Raw genomic sequence first — 21,154 nt, 5'->3', positions numbered from 1 at the left:
AGAGGCTCCATGTACACACTCATATTATTCCCCGGATGCTCTGGAATTATCAACGACAAGAATATATTATGTCATTGAAAGAGGACGCCAGGGGGGAGATTCAGGGGGATAACGAAAATGGGCCAACAGGTGTACGGGGCGGCCGCCATTCCATAAGGATTGAACCCATCTGTTGCCAACGCAACGCGTACGTTACGGGCCTCTAGAGCTTTTGCAGGATAAATCGCATCAAAGCTTTTCCAGGCTTCAGCATCGGATGGGTGTACCAGCTTCTCAGGATTATATCGACGGCCGTTTTTGTGCCATGTCATCTATTTCGCGGATTCTTCAGTCATGAAAAGCCGTTGGATCCTCGGTATTAAAGGAAGATACCGTAGAACCTTCACAGGAATTGCGAGCTGCTTTTTCTGACCGTCACCACAGTCTACCTCCAGAAACCTAGACGATTCGCACTTCACACAGTATTTTTCTTCCGCATACTCTTTCCTAAATAAGATGCATCCCTTCGGGCAAGTTTGTATATGCTCGTATGGCATCTTAAGTGCACGAAGGAGTTTCTGTGCCTCATACATGCTCTTTGGCAAGATGTGACCAACCGGGAGCAGGCTTTCAAAAATTGTCAACATAATATCAAACGCGTCTCGACTCAAACTAAACTGAGACTTCACAGCCATTAGGCGTACAATGGCATCTAGTTGAGAAACCTTGGTATGGCCGTAAAGGGGTTGCTGTGCCGCAGACAACATTTCGTTATAAGCCTTAGCGGTAGCCTCTGGCTCCTCTTCCCTACGTGCTTCTTCGAAGTGTGCTTCATGATAGTCATTTAACATGTCTCCCACCCCGGCATCATCATCATATTCCTCGATGCGTTGTCTCAAGACCTCCTCTCTCCCACGGTCAGATTCACCATGGTAGATCCACCTGGTGTAGTCTGACGTAAATCCGTTCTTCACCAGATGTTTGCCCATGTCTAGCTTAGTTTGCCGACGCATGTTTCCACATTTGCTACACGGACACCAAGTCGATCGAGCTCCTTTGACACTTGCAAATGCCCGTTCCAAGAAAGCATCCGTCTTGTCAATCCATTCATTGGTCAACGTATTCTGACTAGTGCGACCCGTGTACATCCACTGGCGATCCTCCATCCTCTAGCATATAAGCGAGTAATACAAAATTCACATTGCATATACACGTTCCTATATTGTCTATTAGGTAAAGATAGGTCCTAATCCCACCCGAGGATGTGTAGGTGGGTTTAGTATCCATGGTCTACTCCGACCCGAGATAGAATTTTGGCAGTACCTCCCCGCTGTTCTCCAAATACACGTCCTTGATAGGAGATTGTGTATCTGGAGAACAACAGGGAGGTGCTGCCGAAACTCTATCTCGGACCGAAATAGACCATGGATACTAAACCCACCTACACATCCTCGGGCTATCCAAAAAACATGGACAATTCGAAATAGATACGGTTATAGATATGCAAAGATCTGCATATTTCCAACTGTATCTCCTTCGAACGGGAGACGCCTAACTAGGTTACGTGATATACGAACATTATACGGAAAGAGAGGTGTAGGATGTCTCACCTTGCTATCCTGCAAAGTGACGACTCGAGGACAGTAACGTAGGCTCTCCTGAAAAAAAAATACTCCTATCAAGTTAAAATTTCGACAGCACCTCCCCTGCACGGGGAGGTTTCCTACACCTGCATCAAATAAAACGGCTCAATGGCCGACAATCACATCTACAACAACACAACGGCATGATGGCCGACTCCACAACAAGCACTGATACATAATGCATGACAATATTTCAAGCATGATAATATTGCAGATAATATTCAATTTAATCAACTCACCTTAGTACCGGGACTGGGGGCGGCGCGTCGGGGCCGGTCAGGGGTCGGGATCGATCGGGGGGCGGCTGGGGGCTAGCCGGGGGCCGGTCGGGGGTCGGGGCCGGCCGGGGCCGACCGGGGGTGGCGCCGGGCGGCTAGGGCCGGCGCGGGATGGGCCGGGGGCGGCGTCGGGCGGCCGGGGGCCGGCGCGGCTCGGGTCCGGCGCGGGGCGGGCGGCGCGGGTCCAGCGAGCGGCGCGGGCGGCCGGGGGCGGCGCGGGTCCGGCTGTGGCGCGGGCGGGCGGCGCGTGCGGTGCGTGTGCGTGTGCCTGTGCGTGTGCGGTTGTGTGTGCGTGCGGGACTTAGGGCCGGATTAATTTCCAGTCTTTACCGAGTGCCCCCGATCTAGCACTCGACAAAGGCAGTTTTCAGCCTTTGCCGAGTGCTAGATCAGGGGCACTTGGCAAAGGATTTTTTTCCCCCCGGATTTTTGACTGACAATGACACGTGGACCCGCGGCAAGCTTTGCCGAGTGTCCGAGGGATGACACTCGGCAAACATATTCTTTGCCGAGTGCCTCACTGCGACACTCGGCAAATCAGTACTTATATTGCATGTGCAAAGTAGTTTTAGTAATTAAAAGTATGTAAACTTTGCAAAAACCTAGTCAAATTCACTAAACATTGTGTATTTCATTTTTTAAGTAATATCATTCCATTATTTCATGGATTTATTGCTCATATTGAATTTATATCTATTAAATTCATATACTTGCAATTAATAAATAAAAATTATCAAACGGATCCGAAAAATTCCCAAAATTTGACATGAACCAATCTATGTTCTCTATGGCCTATAAAAATAAATTTGAACTCAATGACAAATTCAAGTATCGATTCGACTCAAAATCTTACCGGATCCTTCCAACTTCTACGAATCCTTTCCGGAGATGCTTCGAATTCTAAGCATCATATGTCAAAATTTGTGCGAAACCTTCTCAATTTTTTACCACAGCCTCTGCATATGAAATCATAGCATCTTGGAAAATCTCGTGATTTTCAAACTTCGTTTGTATTTTTGAGAATTAAAAAATCATTTGGCCATACGTTCGTAGTCGTGTTTCCTTAACAAAATGTTCGAAATTTCTTTTCATTTTTCGGGTGAGACCTCAATTTGGACTCACTAACATGAATATGATTTTTGCACTCATATTATTTCATTATTCCAATCACCTGCAGTTCAAATTTGACTTAAATCAACAAATTACTCTAAATGAAATTAATTGATTAAATATAGCAAACAGGTCAATAAATAGTCCACCTTCTACCATGCAGTGCCAAATGTCATACATGTGGAGTATAAAAAGTTTGGAGGGTGGAGGAGGGAAATTTTTTTTTAGTTTTGTCGAGTGTGTCAAAAAACACTCGGCAAACATGGAGGTTTGCCGAGTGTCCCGCCTAGCACTCGGCATACCCTGAGCTTTGTCGAGTGTCTCCCGTCGACAGTCGACACTCAGCAAACAGCTAACGTCCGTCACAGGCTTCACCGGACGCCGCACGTGCAGGTCACGTGCTCAAGAGTTTGCCGAGTGGATTTTGTTTGCCGAGTGTCCCCCGTGAGTTTGCCGAGTGTTTTTTTTAGCACTCGGCAAATGGTATTTTCACCGAGTGTATTATGTTTGCCGAGTGTTACGAGGAATACACTCGGCAAACGCGGCCTTCGCTGAGTGCCCGCAATAATGCACTCGGCGAACAAATTACAGTTGGTGACTTTAGTGTTTCCCGTAGTGATACTTCACTGACCCTGCCGTACCGGTATCCGATACGCCGATACTTGCGTATCCGATACTTCGATACTCCGATACTCTCTCTATATGACCACTGTGTTGTTTTCCAAAATCGCGTATCACCGGCGATACATAGCTCCGCGGTTCCCCATCCCCATCTGGCCGTTCCGAAGACATGGAGACCTCTGACAAGCTGCTAACTTGTGTACGTTTCCGAAACACAAGCAGTGGGGATCAGCAAGCTGATAGGACATTGCCGACTGCAGCGGTGCGGCAATAGAGAAGAACCAGGAGAGCGCCGCCGATGGGTTTCTCTTCCGCGGAGAACGAAGGACGGTACGGATTAGAACCTTCAAGGAGACCCCGATCTTCCTGATCTCTCCTATTCCTAACGATTATGCGCTGCATCTTCATTGCAATCACAACCTGTGTATAGGTTTTTCACCACCACTTCCTCTCGATCAACGCAAAATTCTCTTGTACGTACCAACTGATGAAACAATGCGTTGGTCTCGGGCTATCAGGCTATGTGTCTACTACATACTCGGTACTGTTTGCATTGGCTCTGAGATACTAGGTCGTCACACATAAGGACACAAACTTTATAAGATAGCTAGGCAGCGATCACAAGAAGACTACCAATGACAGATAGTATGGTATAAAATGTTCAAGGCTCCTTAAACAATGGGACTGGGAGGTTGGTAGTTGTTGCACTGCTCCTGCAACTTTGCTCTCCATTAATCCATAGATGCATGCATGATTCTCCATATACTGTAGCGCAAAAATATTTGCAGAATTCATGCACTTCAATTCAGTGCCCATGAGGCCTTGAAAAGAGGTGGTCAAAGTAATGAGCCTTTTTAGGAGTGAATGAGCCAGTGAGCTCACGACCGTAGCATGCATAGGTTAAGTTCAAATTTTGAGAATCACCTCTGAAATTCTGAATCTCTCTGATAATGACGACACATGTTTACAAAATTTACTCCACAAATGGCAAATAGACAACAGATTCCTCAAACATGCAGATGGCACATCCTATATAGTATATACTGTCCACTCGATGCATGTCTATGCATATATTATTTTCCATTTTGCGATGATGTTTGTAAAAAATTGTTACTCTGAAGCAGTTTCAAAGAAACATTCAAAGCACACTGTATATCACCTAGCAACCTAAAAGCATCCTATATAGTTCTTCAATGCTAAGGAACATTCAAAGAAAATATGGTCTACAGTTTCATCCATGAGACGAGAAAACTGCATCTTTTATCACCTAGCAACCTGTAGATGACACATCATATATACACAATCTTACTCTGAAGCAGGTGAGGTTGTTCCGGATGCCTCCTACTCACAGCACATTGTATTATTTGAGCTTCAGCTATCCAACTGTTAGTTTCTCTGTCTGCCATTCCTTTCTCATTCTACCGGCTTAACGTGTTAATTTCTCACACATGAGGACAAAGAGGCTTATAAGGTTGGTGCAGGTCACTGGAAGCAGACTACAAATGAGAGGAATATATGGTAAAATGGGCGAGGAAGTGTGTCGTTTATATAGAAGGGTCTTCTGAAGCCTCTAACAGTACAATGGGAGGTTGGCAAGGTGGTGTGCTGCTACTGAACTTTTTCCTTCATTAACCCACATAGATGCATGACCTGGAGACCTGCCATATCCTGCAGTACAAAAGATGTGCATGTAGCAGTCATGCAGTTTAATGGTCATAAGGACCGCCAGGGGAAAAACAACTTCAACCATTGGTCATTTACTCATGGATACAGTCAATTGGTTTGGTTTAACATAACATTTTCCTTCAAGGGGCTCTGACAGAGCGTGTGATCCCTGTACTAGCTAGCAGGAGAAATGTTGTTAGAAATAAGCAACCCAGATGTTCTTCTCTGACATAAGCTAGCCAATGTTCATCTAATCCAGGGAGTTGAAGACCGAGTCTTGTGGAGACAGGATGCCTCTGGAGTCTATTCTGCTCGTTCAGCCTACCGCGCCTTCTTTTTTGGAGCCACAAAGTTCGCTGCCGCTAAGCTGATTTGGAAATCGTGGGCACCGATGAAAGTGAAATTTTTCATCTGGTTGGCAATTAAGGAGCGGTTGTGGACGGCTGATAGAAGACATCGACATGGGTTACAGGGAAACGTGGAGTGTACATTCTGTGAACAGGAACTAGAAATAGCAGTGCACTTGCTAGCTGCTTGCCCTTACACAAAGGAGGTTTGGCACATCGTCTCGACAGTGCTGCGCATACAGAACACCACCTCATTGTCTGAAACCTCTTTAACAGACTACTGGGGGCATAAGCGGCGAGCCATGAGCAGATCACTAAGAAAAGGGATGGACTCCTTGTTTATGTTGATCTCCTGGACAATTTGGAAACAGCGGAACGACAAAAACTTTGATAGAGCCCCAAAAAGAAATCCTCTGCAACTGATTGAGCTAATCCGAGAACAAGCTGCTGATTGGTGCGCGGCAAGAGCCAAACACTTAGCAATGTTCCAGTGGCCGTGATAACAGCATGACGACGCTGAAGCAACGTTACCTTAGTGGTTTATTACCCTGACCTTTGTGTGTAAACGGATGTAATTAAGTTGTCATGTAAGCTTAAGCTACATTTCAAAACCGTGTGTGTGAGCCCGGTAGGCTCGCGTTGTAACAATTCTATTCATTCTTCTTAATACAAAGGTACGCAGCTCTCCTGCGTATTCTCGAAAAAAAAGCAACCCAAATCATCCCCCCACCATTGCTTATTTCCCACCATATTTGCCATTGTTGGTGACTATAGCAGACTTGAGTCATCGACCTAGAAATCATGGAGACGATGTGTGCATCCTTAGTCCCTCGACAAGAGCTTTGATCTTTTCTGAGTGGAAGAACAAAAACCACCTCTGAATCTTTCCAAGAACTGAAAACACTATCCGCAAAACTTCAATCTATGCAGGCAGGCACATATTTTTCTGTTCAGGGTGTAGAATACTTTTTTAGATAATGGATAAAGTTCCGGCTTCAACCTTCTCAAAGAGAAGGATCGGTCCAAAATTATTACAAGTAGTAGCATACTACTACACTCACACATAGAGTTTTTAACTAACGAAAGATGACTCAAAAACCAATTCTCAAACTAAAGGACCATCCATTCGAACTGAAGAAGCGAAGCACTGCCATCTCTAGGGACTGACATGCTGAAATGAAGAGTTCAGGGTGTAGAATACTGACAGGTGAGATTGTTCAGGGTGTAGAATACGATGCATTTGGTCTCGGTTTCTCAGGCTGTGTGTGTACTATAACACACTGTATATAGTCTCTCTTCTACCAACTCAGTTGATATATAGGCAGAGCTGCAGACTACCAATGACAGGTATGGTTCAAAGTTTTGAAGCTTCAAGCCTTAAAAAATGGGAGGTTGGTAGGTGGTGCACTGCTTCTGCAATTTGATCTCTATTAATCCATAAGTGCATGATTAATTGTACCCTGTACTACAAAATATTTGCAGAATTCATGCACTTCAATTCAATGACCAGGAGCCTCGAAAAGAGGTGGCCTGAGATATCTTTCGTTGATATGTAACTACTGACTATTAAGTGGTGCTTGGCTGTTCATAACAAGCTAGGTGCATATCAGAAGGATGTATCTAGAAAAGTCAAAACAAATAGTAATTTGGGATGGAGGGAGTCCTCTATAACAGTGCAACTAATCTGCATTTCAGTGTGATGTCTGGTCACTCGATTGACCGCAGAATCGTTAAGAAATATATATATATATATATATATATATATATATATATATACCTACTGCACTATTAAAGGCAATAAAACAGTTTCAAGTACAAGTCATTTGATAGCATAAATTGGTTTAGGGCGTTTCATTTTCCTTCAAGGGTTGCCTCTCAACAGTTGCGATGCAGGATAAAAGATGTCAAGGGCATGACTTTCTTATGCCATTAGAAGGATAAGGGTGCGATACAGAATCATTTGTTCTATTAATTCCAATGCCTTTTAACTTAATTATATGTCAACATTGAATAAACTTACTATTTACTAGGAAATTTAAATAAACCCCTGCACTCCATGTCACATATCCTTGCATGAAACCACTGCCACAAAAACATACCCACTTGTTACACGCAGTATGTGTATCCTAAGACAGTATATCTTACACCATGGCACCATGGTGAACCGTACCTTTGGACATGGCGGTCGACGACAGTAGAGAAGGGGAAGGACTACCGACTGCGTATATTCAGCGTCTGGATGAGTGAGTGAGTGAATGGTTAATTGGTTCATACAGATGCACAGCACGTCAGAAATCACATGACAATCTGCATGCACATAATTCGGAAAACCAACTGCAAACTCAGACAGCAACAAATTAAGTTAGATGTCAGGTATTATTAATCAGCTACTATAGTTTAGACATATGTATCCAATATTTGTTTTCATTCAGGCAGTGTGAGTGCGAGGCAAGAAGTGTGGTGGCCGTTGCAGGTGTGGATGGCCAGTGAGGCGGAGCTAGCTAGGGTCAAGATCTTCCGTTATAGGACAGGGTCATTATCAGTTATATATAAAGAGTGATTTTCTTTAATTTGTAATGTAGCCATAATCACTTAAATTTCATTGGGTTCTTCAGCCAACTCATTAACCTAGTTACTCATATCTTCGAGGAGATAAGAAATAGCACGCCGTATGCACATATGAGGCAGCCTTAGAGGGCGATATAGCGTTGTAGTTGAGGTCCACCGGCTTGGCAACAGGCCCTCTTTGGCACAGTTTTGGGGAGCTCCGGATTCGCTACTGTAACAGGGGAGCTGGTGGGGCAGTTCATTTTGTGCAGGTGAGGGTGGATCCTCTCCCCACTACAGGTCTACACAGCAGTGCACTACATTATCAGGAGCGCATGAAGCCGGTGCTCAAATTAAAGGAACTCTGCCAAACACATCCTTAATTCTTCTACAGAAGCATGCCTTAGAAGTAGTTCCGGATGCCTCCTATTTCCAAACTCAGAGTAGTTTCTCATTCTCATTGTCATTACTGTCCGCCTCATGTGTTCCCCTTTCCAATCTCATTGAAACGCTTTACCCTCTAGTGTCCCCCTTTGTATTTGTATATGTTTACATGCATGTCACCTTGGTCAATCTATGTTTTTTTCTCGATTCACTATCTACTTATAATTGTATAGCTGTATGGACAGGTAGCCTAACGATATAGAGCTAAGATGACGGCACCTATATATAGGCAAGACTCTATACGATGGTGTATATAAATATATTTAAATATAATTTATTCATTTGATAAATAATATAATGTGTTTAAAATGAATATAATTAGCCATATTTAAATTAATTAAACTTTATCGTTATATATCACTAGTAATATTAGGTTAACATAATTAGTCATTCGTCACAAAGATAATTTTTAATAATTTAAATGATGCAAATAATTATTTTATTAGCAATATTACAACTAACACCATTTTTAATTAGTCTATAGTAATATAAATAAACTTCAGATGGCTTCATTGGGAACTTTTTTCTTCGCGGATACGGATAATGTCGGATATTTCATATTTTTATTGAATACGAATCTAGAATCAGATAGAGAAAAAACACTTATCAGATCCGGATACATCCATTTGAATCCATATTAAAAATAAATATGAATACGAATTTCCATATTAACGTTTTAGCGGATACGAATACGAATAATTCGGATTTCTAGACATCCGTATCCATCCCTAGGAGACACACGACCTGTTCCTTAGACTTGGAGAGGATTCATCCTGTATGCACCAACTTGTATAGAGCTGCAGGTGATGTTGTTCCTGATGTCTCCTACTCGCAACTCACAACATGCAGTATCAAGCTTTGGCTATCCAACTATTAGCTTCTCTGCGCCATTCCTTTCTCATTCTACCGGCTTATTAACATGTTGCACTAGTTTTGAGCTACTAGCTATTCACACATAAGGACAAGGACTTATAAGGTTGGAACAGGTCACATGAAGGAGACTACAAATGAGAGGCATATACGGTAAAAACGGCTAAGGAAGTGTGCTGTTTATGAGAGTTTCTTCAAATCAAAGCCTTTAATAGTACAATGGGAGGTTGGTGAGGTGGTGTGCTGCTACTAATTAACTTTGTTTTTCATTAACCCCACATATGCATGATCTGCCATATACAGTAGTACCAAAGATCTGCAGCACTCATGCAGTTCAACGGCCGCATTCTGCCTTAAAAATTAAAATGGTATAGCTATACATCTATCTTGTTTTTTATCAGGGTACAGAAATCTTTTTATTTGTTAATATGTATGAGACTGTGAGTGAATGGATGTGTTATTTGGTTCGGCTAATATTTTAGCATTTATCTGCTAATCTGCACTTGGGTACTCATTTGGCTGCAGACACCATCGGAAAAAATATAGTCACTACCAGAGTGTCAGTTGCTTTACAGCGTAACACTTGGCTTCGATGGCCTCTTACGGAGTGTAATTCCTGTCTTGTGTAATAGCAGGATAAATGTTGTTAAGATGATGAGTTCATGATTGCGTTTGTTATTTGAAGGAAAATGATACATACATGCTAAAGATGAGAGAAGAATGTCTACTAATGTGTGTCGTCCACTGTACCAATTACTGAGAAAACAACGAGGGTATAGCATTTAATTACCATATTTCTGGTGAGGTACTTCTTTGAACCTCGAAGGAGCTCCCGATGATCTTCCTAACCTCTCCTATTCCTAATGATAATGCACTGCATATCTTCATTGCAATCACAGCTTTTTCTTTCACCACTACGTCCATCCTCTCAGCAAATTCTCTTCTACCAAGTGAAATGATGCATATTGTCGGGCGATGTGTCTACTACAACAAACGCTATATAATCTATTTTCAACCAACTGTGATATACAGGCAAAGGTCACAAGAAGAAGCTAAGACTACCAATATATGACAGATACTGTAGAGAGTGTTCAAGGCAAATACTTCAAGCCTTAAACATTTGGAGGTTGGTAGGTGATGCACTGCTTCTGCAATTTGCTATCCATTAATCCATAAATGCATGGTTGGTCGCATCCTGTACTGATCCGCACATGGGTGTGGCGACTGGCGTCCACTCAACTGCAGATCAAACACGGTGTGCTAGACGCACTCGTTTCTCCGGTGGTGCCAGCAGCAAGCATTAGCGTCAGGCAACAGTTTCTGGAAGCACTGAGTTGCTATTTTGTTGTTGCTATTTTGCTTCGCCTCCCACCGCGCGTGGACGATCTTCTGTTCCCTATGCGCACAAAAGTCGGTAGCAATGCCGACGACGGCTCTTCCCACGGGATGGCAGAGATCAGGAAATTCAAGCTGAAACGGACCCGAATTCCTATTTTTGAGAATTCAAGCCCACGCACCTCGGTGATAGTTCCAGAAAAACCATCACGAGCGAATCTCTGTCACGGTAGCAGCGAGAGCCAAAGTGGACTATGTTATAGTAGTTCGTGTGCAAGCGGTGGTGAATCTAGTCAATGACGCTGTTGTTGGAAGCTAGAGCAGCGTCCAAGGTCTCAACCAACTCCTCCTAAAATGGACGCTCTCAACCAACTCCTCCTTCTCCTTGAGCTTGGCGTTCTTCTCGTTGATCAGCTTGTCCCTGACGTGAATCGCTTCCTCCATGCGAGCAACCCTCGTCTCCAGCATGGCGATCTTCTGGGCATCACTGTCGTCATACGGGTCCGGTGCGGCGTTGATATCGTCGCGGAGGCGGCGGTTCGTCTGGTCCAGCCGCTCCAAGCAACGAGAGCCCCTCGATCTGTCCCTCAAGTATGGCGTTGTGCCCGATGCAGTTGTCCCATCCCTTGCGCAGAACCTCCATCTCACGGTCGTAGTGGGACAGCGTGACGTCCTGCCTCAGGTGTATCGCGGTAGACTTCGAGAGAGTGACCCAGGAGTACCACCCTGGTCTTCTTGATCTCTCCTATTCCTAATAACAGTTCACTGCATCTTCTCATGTAATCCCGATCTGTACATAGTTTCTTCTACCACTTCCTCTCAGCAAAATTCTCCTCTACCAACTGAAATGATGCGTTGGTCTCGGGCTATGTCTCGACTACATATAGAGTTATTATAAAAGAGGCAGAGGTCGCATGAAAAAGCTAAGAATACATACCAATGACGACAGATATAGAGTACAAATGTTCAGGCAATGCTTCGAAGCTTTAAACAATGGGAGGTTGGTAGGTAGTGCACTCCTTCTGCATTGTTCTCTATTAATCCATTAGATGCATCATCGACCGTATCCAGTGTAGTACAAAATATTGGCAGAGACTTCAATCCAATGGCCTAGAGCCTTGAAAAGCAAGAAAAGAGGTGGCTTCCGATATGTTTCGTTGATGATCGAGAATGTGACTGTTATGGTTGCTTGACGGTTCATACTTCGCAACAGTATAACTAATCTACACTTGGGTGTGATGTCCAGTCACTCACTTGACAATGGAATCATATCGTTAAGAAATATATACCTGCACTTTCAGAGAATAATAAAACAGTTTCAAGTATCAGTCATTTGATTGGGTTAATTGGTTCACATTGTAATATTTCATTCAAGGACTGCGCGCCTCCAGATTTACGATCGATACATGATAAAAGATGTAAAGGGAAAGTTCATGATGTTCTTATGTCATTAGAAGGACATAAGTTTTACGTACACATATATAATATGCACATCGTTTGGTATATCCCCTTGCATGAAATTAAACCACTTTTGCAGAATGAAACATCCCCACATGTCATGCAGCATGTGTATTTGAGTGTATCCTATAGGACAGGATATTTTACAGTACACCAAATGCATGCAGCAGCACTACGGCCTCAAGCTCCTCAAAGACGTACGTGCATTACTGACCCTGTCAACATCTATCGTGCAGAACTTCCACAAGAGGCTGATAGGGCTCACCAGAGCGCAAGGGTTGTAGTTCCGGACGCCTCCTATTCCTGTTCCTATTCCTAGTGCACTGCATCCTTATAGTGCAATCATGCTTCCTCACTCTCATTTCTGCACTACAAAGTTCTCTCTTTTTTCTACCGGCTCAAACTATATATCTACTAAGAGCTAGCTTCATAGAACAATAATGTTTTTTTTAATTATTTAGCATACCAAAATAAGGGTACACCCATTGATGGCTGGGAGGTCTAGTGTTTTACACGAAGGAGTTGAAATACAAGAAATGCGCCATCATACTTAATTCACGCATGGCGTTTGAGGGTCCATGTATATATTCATGTCTTGAAATACTTTCATTTATTTTGATGGTTGAGAGGACTGAGTGAGTGAATACAATCCAAGTTGTTTAGTTGGCGATGGTTTGGTTCATACAATCTTTCTTGCCTTTAATTCAGTAAACAACAGACAGAGCAACCAAGTTAGATGTCAGGTCTTAATTAATGAGGCCGTCAGCCGACCCATTAAACTAATTACCCATGTCATTGAGGAGATAAACAAGGCCATCCTGCAGCATCTAATAACCTGTTGCATGCATACATGAGGCAGCACTTGGATGCAATGTCACATTGTAGTTGAGGTCCACCAGCTCTGCGATAGTTTGTTCTTCTACGTATGCACACAAAGCAGCAGGAAAAGTAGTTCCAGATGCCTCCTATTCCAAGGTCGTAAAGTAGTTTCTCATTCTCATTGGTATTCGTCTCCACCTCCTATGTTCTCTCTTCACTCACGACCACTTTCCAACCAGCTCATTGAACTGTTTTACCCTCCAGTGTATGTGTTTAGATGGGTAGCCTAACGATATGGAGCTAATATGACTGACATCTAGGAAGAATGGATATTAAGACTCTAGACGATGATATGTGTAGGGGCGGAGCTAGAGAAGAATAAAGGGGGTGCGACGCCTTCACAACATAAATAGACATTTAATTTAATATTGTGAAAATTCAGAGGTGATAAGAGACTATAAATTTTCTCTGGGTGCGGCCGCACCCGGCACTTGACACCTAGCTCCACCCCTGTGTCATACGTGCGTCAGGCGCCTGCGTCGTGACGGGGAACCCCGGCTCCTGGTGATCAGGCACAAGTTGGAATGCTTCGACAACTGAAGAGACCACCGGCGCTAGACCATCCCGGTGACCAGGAAGTTGTTTGAGATTATAATCGTGGAGAACAAACCTGCGAGATTAAGGCCCTATTTGTTAGATTATATAAGTTGGATTATAGTTCATAGGTACTATGGTAAAAGATCACTTTGGGATCACTTAGCTTATTTCAGATTGTTTGTGGTCCCATCACTAAATGACCTCTCATCCCGAAGCTTAGTACCGGATGCATTTAGATCTGGTACTAATAATGCTAGCATTAGTACCGGTTCCAAATTTGAGATCCTGCGGACCCCCTCCAGTACCGGTTGGAACCACCAACCGGTACTAGAGGGTTCCCCCGCCCAACACTTAGATTTTTTATCTGCCAATGCTTCTTCGGTCCACGCATGCTATCTTTATTTCTCGTGCGCATGCCCCCTCCCTCCCTCAGATCCCACCAGCCTTATCCTCCAGCCGCCCCCTCCCTCCTCCTCTAGATCTCCACCGGCGCCCCTCTCCCCCCTCTCCCTTCCACCAGTGCCAGCTCCCTCCCTCCCTCTCCCTCTCGCATGCCCTCCCTCGGCCTCCCCACTCCTCCCCCATACGGTCGCCCCTCACCTCGTGCCTGGGGCGAGGAGCACCGGCGGGGCGAGGCGCGGCGGCGGCGGCTTGGTCGCACGGCTCGGGCGGGCGACGAGCGGCGGCGGTGACTTGGTGGCTCGGGCGGGCGACTTGGTGGTTTAATTTGTTGCATGCGTTTGTGTTGTGCCTGTAGCGGCGACGGCGGGAGCAGCAGCGGGGGCCTGGCGGGAGGGGTGGCAGAGGGGGCCGGTGGCAGGCAGCGGGGCAGCGGGGGAGGGTGCTGGCGGAGGAGGCCGGAGGAGGGAGGAGGAGGGGGCGGAGGAGGTGGAGGCAGGGCCCGTGGCGGTGGGAGGCCGGTGGCCGGCGGTGGGCGGAGGAAGGCTGGGACAGCAGGGGCCGGGGCTGGCGGGGGGATTCAATTTTTTTAACACCCTCCAGTACCATTTATTTCAACCGGTACTAGAGGACCCCCTCTAGTACTGGATGGCTAGTACCGGTTGCACAACTGGTACTAGAGGGGGGTTTGGAACCGGTACTAGAGGCTATTTTTCTAATAGTGCATGATAGTCTTTTACCTTACTACCTTTGGACAATAATCTAGCTTATATAATATATGAGGGAAACAAACAGACCCGAAATTCCAGTCAATTTTTGTGTGCTTAGAATTTGGAAGCAAAATAAGTCACAGGTCATTTAACTGGCATTGCATATTTCCTCGATGCTTAGGTTTGCCATTGCCCGTGTGACTACAAGATTGCGAGTCCACGACCTAGTCAGTAATCGTGGTTGTTCCGGATGCCTCCTACTCACAGCACACTGCTGTATTATTCGAACTTCAGCGATCCAACTGTTAGTTCCTCTGCCAATCCTTTCTCATTCTATCGGCTTAACCGTGTTACTTTCTCACTCATGAGGACAGACTGATCGACAGAGGCTTATAACATAGGAGCAGGTCCCAGGAAGAAGAACACAAATGGGAGGCATCTATGGTAAAATGGGAAAGGAAGTGTATCGTTTATAAGAAGGGTCTCAAGCCTCTAAGGCTCCAACGGTACATGGGAGGTTGGGAAGGTAGTGCACTGCTCCTGAACTTTGTTCTCCATTAATCCCCCCATAGATGCATGCATGATCCGCCGCATCCTGTAGAAGTTCTGCAGCACTCATGCAGTTGAATGGCCATATTCACGCCTTAAAATGGTATAGCTATAACTTTTTCTTAATCAGGATATATATAGAGAAATCTTGTGTTCATATATGTTTGAGGTGTGTTATTTGGTGCTTGACGGCTAATATGGCAGCACTGATCTGCGTTTGGGTGTGGTGTCCACTCACTTGGTTACAGACCACCAGGGGGAAAAACACAGTTGCAAACATCAGTCATTTGATGTACTGTAGTCAATTAGTTTACAACGTACGCAACATTCCCCTTCGAGGGCCTCTCATAGAGTGTTACTGATCCTGTAATACCTAGCAGGAGAAAACTTTTGGCGTGCTGAGCTACCTCTGAAGATTAAAATCTTTATGTGGTACTTAAAAAAGAGGTAGTGCCACTAGTAGAGAACTGACCTTTCATCCACCTCTTTTATCCGGTTAATATTTGGCACGTGACTAAAAGTGGCATGCCACCGAAAGCTAGCGCGGTGGGAGGCTCTTTAGTTCCGGTTGCAGGGACTAAAGCCCCCCTATCCCGGTTGTAACGGTCGGAAAATTCCCACCGACACCACCCCTCTTTTGTCCTGGTTGGAAGCCCCAACCGGGACAAAAGTCTCACCCTTTTATCATGGTTGGAGTTACCAACCGGGACAAAAGGGTGAGTCTTTTGTCCCGGTTGGAGCTTCCAACCGGAGTAAACTACCAACCGGGACAAAAGGGGCGAGGGCGGCGCTCCAGGCTCTCCTCTCCGCATTATCTCCTCGTCATCATCCTCTCCTCATCCCCAAGCTTCCCCTCTCTCTTGCAGATCTCATCTTTCTTCTTCTCTCGCGCAGAGCTCTCCCGCCCCCTCCCCTCCTCCTCCTCTTCCTCTCCCGCCTCCTCCCCCTTTCCTTCCCCCTCTACTCGCGAGAATCAGGACATTACCGAAGAATCAGGACTCACGAGAATGATGATGGACTTCTCCTCGGATGAGAAGTAAGAGAGGTACTGGTCAGAACTTTTACCATGTGTTTGGATGGGAGACAATGTAGGACGGGACAGTCCCGTCCCAGTTTTCTGGGATGGGATGATCCCATTTCATGTTTGGTTAGAGGGACAGGGGCGTCCCTGTTTTTTGTTTAGTTTGAGGGATAAACGTGGGATGGGATGATCCCGTTTTCTGTTTGGATCGAGGGATAGTTGGTTATGATAACCTCCTGCACAAGCACGGTGACATTACCTCCTACCTCACCTCCTACCTCTCATACCTTCCTTCTTTCTAACAATAATTGCAACTTTCCTTTTGATACAAATAAAACTTTCAATTTTTTGTATAAACTACTTCAAATTTTTGTATATTCTAGATGTAGTGAACATTTACCGTCAAATGGCATTCATATACAGATAGCATTCATATACAACTATCGGGTTGTGTTATCAGGTTACACAATATATATAGTCTGAATCATATATAATTCATTTACCATCAAATGACATTCATATATACAGATGGCATTTACCAGACTTCCATTATATCTAATTCATGCCTTACACAGTATAGAAAGTTCAAGGCATACTATATGATAGGCCACAGTTAGCAAAAGAGATATGACTAACAAAAGAGAACTGTTACAACTATCAGGTGTAACAAATATGGCCTAGTTAGCAAAAGAGAAAGCTTTACCACTATCACTAGTTGTATGTTCCAAAGCACCCTACTGTCTAGGGAACTTCTCACTAACAAATATGGCTATCCAATGTAACTGGTGCTCAAATGGCAAGCCACAGAAAGCTTTACCAATGAGAGGATTGGCCACCAGATGAGCATAGTACGTGGATATCTGAAGATCATTAAAGCCTGAAACTGAAAGGCTATTCACTTTGGCAAAGAGATCTTCTGGCAGCTCATCGTTTGATTTAGCAACCTGCGTTATAGCCATGGCAAGCTTGTCACCAACTCGGTTAAACGCACCAATCAGCCCATCCTCTGCACTTTCAACAATCTTAGCCCTCTTGTTAGGTCTTGCATTAGATGTTGCCCCTTCCTCAAAAGCACTGCTAGGATCCTCTTCTATACCATTTGCAGCCCCATCTTCATTTGCAGCCCCATCTTCAGTGTCACCTTCTTCTGTACCAAGAGGAGCACTTGAATCCTTTGCAAACTTGCCTATAGCCATATCCTTCCCAAAAATTGTTTCCATCTCAGCATAGTTCTCAAGAGGCTTGTTTAAGTACTCGGCATCAGCCTTGTGATCCTATAATGCAATAGAAATCAGTATGAAAAATATGATAAGAACAGGACCACAAAACGATAGAAACTAGATTACGTGCACATGGCCATTGTAGTGCTCCTCATCAAGGATGATGATGTAGTTATCTTCAACGAATCCAGATGCACTCAAGCTCTTGAGTCTTGTTATCTTTGCCCACTTTCTTTGCCATGTCTTCAGATGATTCTTAATCTGCTCACTATTGAGCGTAGTGTTGAATTTTTCATTGACAGCTCTAGCACATGCATTGAAATAGACCTTTTTGAAGCCCTTTCCTGTTTTAACACCACTAGCAACCACATTGGCAAGATTTTTCAGCATAAAAGTGGACATTGGCGATGTCCAGGCAGCCACACCAGTACCTCTCCCAAGTCCCTCAACATGGCCATCCATTGCCTGCCATGAAATAAAAAAACAGCTAGCATTGGATGTCAGTTAACTGGATTTCAGCACCAAATACAACAAGTATTGTATGTCATTTAACTGGATTTCACCACCAAATAAGTCCTTGCAAATGAAATATAGCAACAATAAGTGCATACAACTGAAATATAGCAACAATAAGTGCATACAACTGAAATATAGCAACAATAAGTGCATACAACTGAAATATAGCAACAATATGTTCATACAACTGAAATATAGCAATAAATATGTCCATACAACACAAATACAACAAGAAAAATACCTGAAATACATCAAAAAACTAGTGGGTACTAATTAATATTGTTGTCTTGATGGTCTACCCACATCTGATCAGCAATGCTTTGCCTGAAATTAACCATCTCAGTATGCTCATTTGCTTGTCCACTATATGTTGTAGCATGGTTATAACTTGGCAAATTATTTTCTTCTATGAAGAACTCATCAAGTCCATCTTGTATAACCCAATTGTGAATGATGCAGCAAGCAACAACAATGTCTACTTGAGTTGGGAAAGGAAAGAAAGGAGTGGCATCATCGAGAATTTTGAATCTTCTCTTTAGACACCCAAATGCACGTTCTACTGTGATACGAAGAGATGAGTGCCTAAGGTTGAATAGCTCCTTCTCGTTTTGTACAGGATTATTCCCCCACTCATTCAAGTGATAATGAACACCACGAAAAGAGGGAAAGAATCCTGATTTTGCTCCATATCCGGCATCAACTAGGTAGAATTTGCCTAAAATGTGATGGAAACTTGATCATATTTCTATTATATCAGCGATTCATATAGAGAATTTGATATGCTATTAGTGTATTACCTTGTGGCACTCGAAGTCCATTCTCACGCTCCAAAGCATCTCGTAACACTAGTGCATCATGTGTTGTCCCCTCCAACCAGCCAATACATAGGTGAACCGGAGATCAAAATCTACGGCAGCTATTACATTTTGAGAGGCATATGACTTCCTACCACGAAAGGATAACTCCAAATCCTTAGGAACAGAGGCTCTTACATGTGTACCATTGATGGCTCCAATACAATCCTTAAAGTAAGGATCCCATCTGTGGTTCCCTTGTATTTTGGTAGGAGTTTCCAATGACGGTGGCCTAATTAATTCCCCTCGTAGCTCACCAACAGCACGAAGAACCCTGTTAAAATAACGGCTGACCGTTTCTCCGGATCTATCAAAATTAGTCCCAACTAATCTGTTCCTAAGGTTGTGCCCCACGGTATTTAGAAATATTGCCACTTGTTGCTCGACACAACAATGGATGGTATCTTCAAGCAAACCACGATCCCTGAATAGGTTGCAAAACCGAAAGAACTTGGCTCTATTGAGTCTTAGCATGTTCACACAAACTGTATCATCCTTCCAAATTTTGTTGTTTAGGTACTCAAGTCTCATCCTATCCCTTTCATTGATAAGCCCATAAGTAATACCTTCTCTCCTTGCAGCTCGCTTATGTTTTCTAGACTCAATAATAACCATAGCCATCATTGACAACAACATATATGCAGCAGCAGTACAAGTAACAACCTTGGTTTGTTGATCCATCTATAACACAAAACACCAAAGAATTCAGGACTATATACCACCAACTACTACCAGTACAACCATATGAAAGCACATCATAAAAATACATTGAATCCTACTGCACACACGCATGTAAGCAATACTGTCATTATTGCACAAATGTATTCATTCAGAAAATATGGTCGCACAATACATGCAAAACCAATCCCATAGCTGCTTCATGGATCAGATCGAGCACACATACATACACATGGGTCAGTGGGTGCTAGGGTTTTCCATACCTTGGGGAAAGGAAGCCAAGGTCCTGTTGGAGGACACGAACGGGGAGGGGATGGCGCTGGGCTCCTTCTTCCTGTGGACCGAGAGGGAGGAACATGGTGAGGATCTGGGAAGGAGAGAGGCAGGACAGGGAAGGGATGGAGGAAGGATGTGGATGGAGGGAGGGATGGATGATGCTTACCTTGTGAGGGAGGATGTGGCCGGCAACGGGTCCTGCGCCTAGGTCACCGAGATCTGCCAGGTGCCGCGATCTGCCAACGGTGGCCAAATCTCCGGTACCGGCGGCGCCCCTTTTTCCGGGCACGGGAGGAGCTGGGAGCGGTGGCGGGTCGCCCCTTATTTCGCGCACGGGAGGAGTGGAGCCACTGGGATCTGCGGACGGTGCCGCCAATTTGTTCCACGCGAGGAGCCAGGAGCGGTGCTCTTTTTTTTGCGGACGAAGGAGTGGAGCGGTGGCGGTGAAGGATTTTAACGCGCGACTCACGTGGATGGGGCGACGGGGAACTAGGAGGATTTTCACGCGTGGCTCACGTGGATGGGGCGACGGGGAACTAGGATGCCCCCGTCCGCTCGATTTTGCTGGATGGGGGTGTCCCGCATATTTGGGGTATATTCCTCATTCGGGATGTCCCCGTCCCCTAAGATTCACAACCAAACACTAGGATATCCATGGACCGTCCCGTCCCATCCCATTCCATCCCATCCTTGGAACCAAACGCTACCTTAGGGAGCCCCCCGTCTTCCTGATCTCTCCTATTCCTAACGATAATGACCTGCATCTTCATTGCAATCACAACCTGTATATAGGTTTTTCACCACCACTTCTTCTCAGCAAAATTCTCTTCTACTAACTGAAACAATGCATTGGTCTCGGGCTGTGTCATCTACTGTAACACACTACACTATATGTCTATATATATAGTCTCTCTTGTACCAACTGTGATAGGCAGAGGTCACAGGAAGAAGTTGGCTACAAATGACCAATATGGTACATAAACAATGGGAGGTTGGTAGGTGATGCACTGCTTCTGCAATTTGCTCTCCATTAATCCATAGACGATGTATGATCCATTGTACCCTGTAGTACAAAATATTTGCAGAATTGATGCACTTCAATAATCAATTCAATGGCCAAGAGCCTTGAAAAGAGGTGGCCACATAGCAGTTGAGAGTGTGACTGCTATGTGGTGCTTGACGGTTCATGCTTCATAAGAGTACAACTAATCTGCACTT

General features: G+C 44.5%; 1 protein-coding gene and 1 pseudogene across 1 annotated transcript; both read right to left on the bottom strand.

Annotated features, from left to right (window-relative positions):
* Positions 1-11,154: 11,154 nt before the first annotated feature.
* LOC140222307 (uncharacterized) lies at positions 11,155-18,074 on the bottom strand. Its single transcript, XM_072292470.1, has 3 exons — positions 17,739-18,074; positions 17,131-17,666; positions 11,155-11,419 (listed from the first exon to the last, which is right to left on the bottom strand). The coding sequence occupies exons 1-3, from the start codon at positions 18,072-18,074 to the stop codon at positions 11,155-11,157; spliced, it is 1,137 nt and encodes a 378-aa protein (XP_072148571.1).
* A 323-nt stretch (positions 18,075-18,397) lies between these two features.
* Positions 18,398-19,663, bottom strand: LOC140222132 (uncharacterized; annotated as a pseudogene).
* Between the last annotated feature and the right edge of the window lie 1,491 nt (positions 19,664-21,154).

This window comes from Setaria viridis, chromosome 3 (genome assembly GCF_005286985.2).
Source record: "Setaria viridis chromosome 3, Setaria_viridis_v4.0, whole genome shotgun sequence".
Lineage (NCBI taxonomy): Eukaryota > Viridiplantae > Streptophyta > Magnoliopsida > Poales > Poaceae > Setaria > Setaria viridis.
This window is presented reverse-complemented; position numbering and strand designations above follow the sequence as displayed.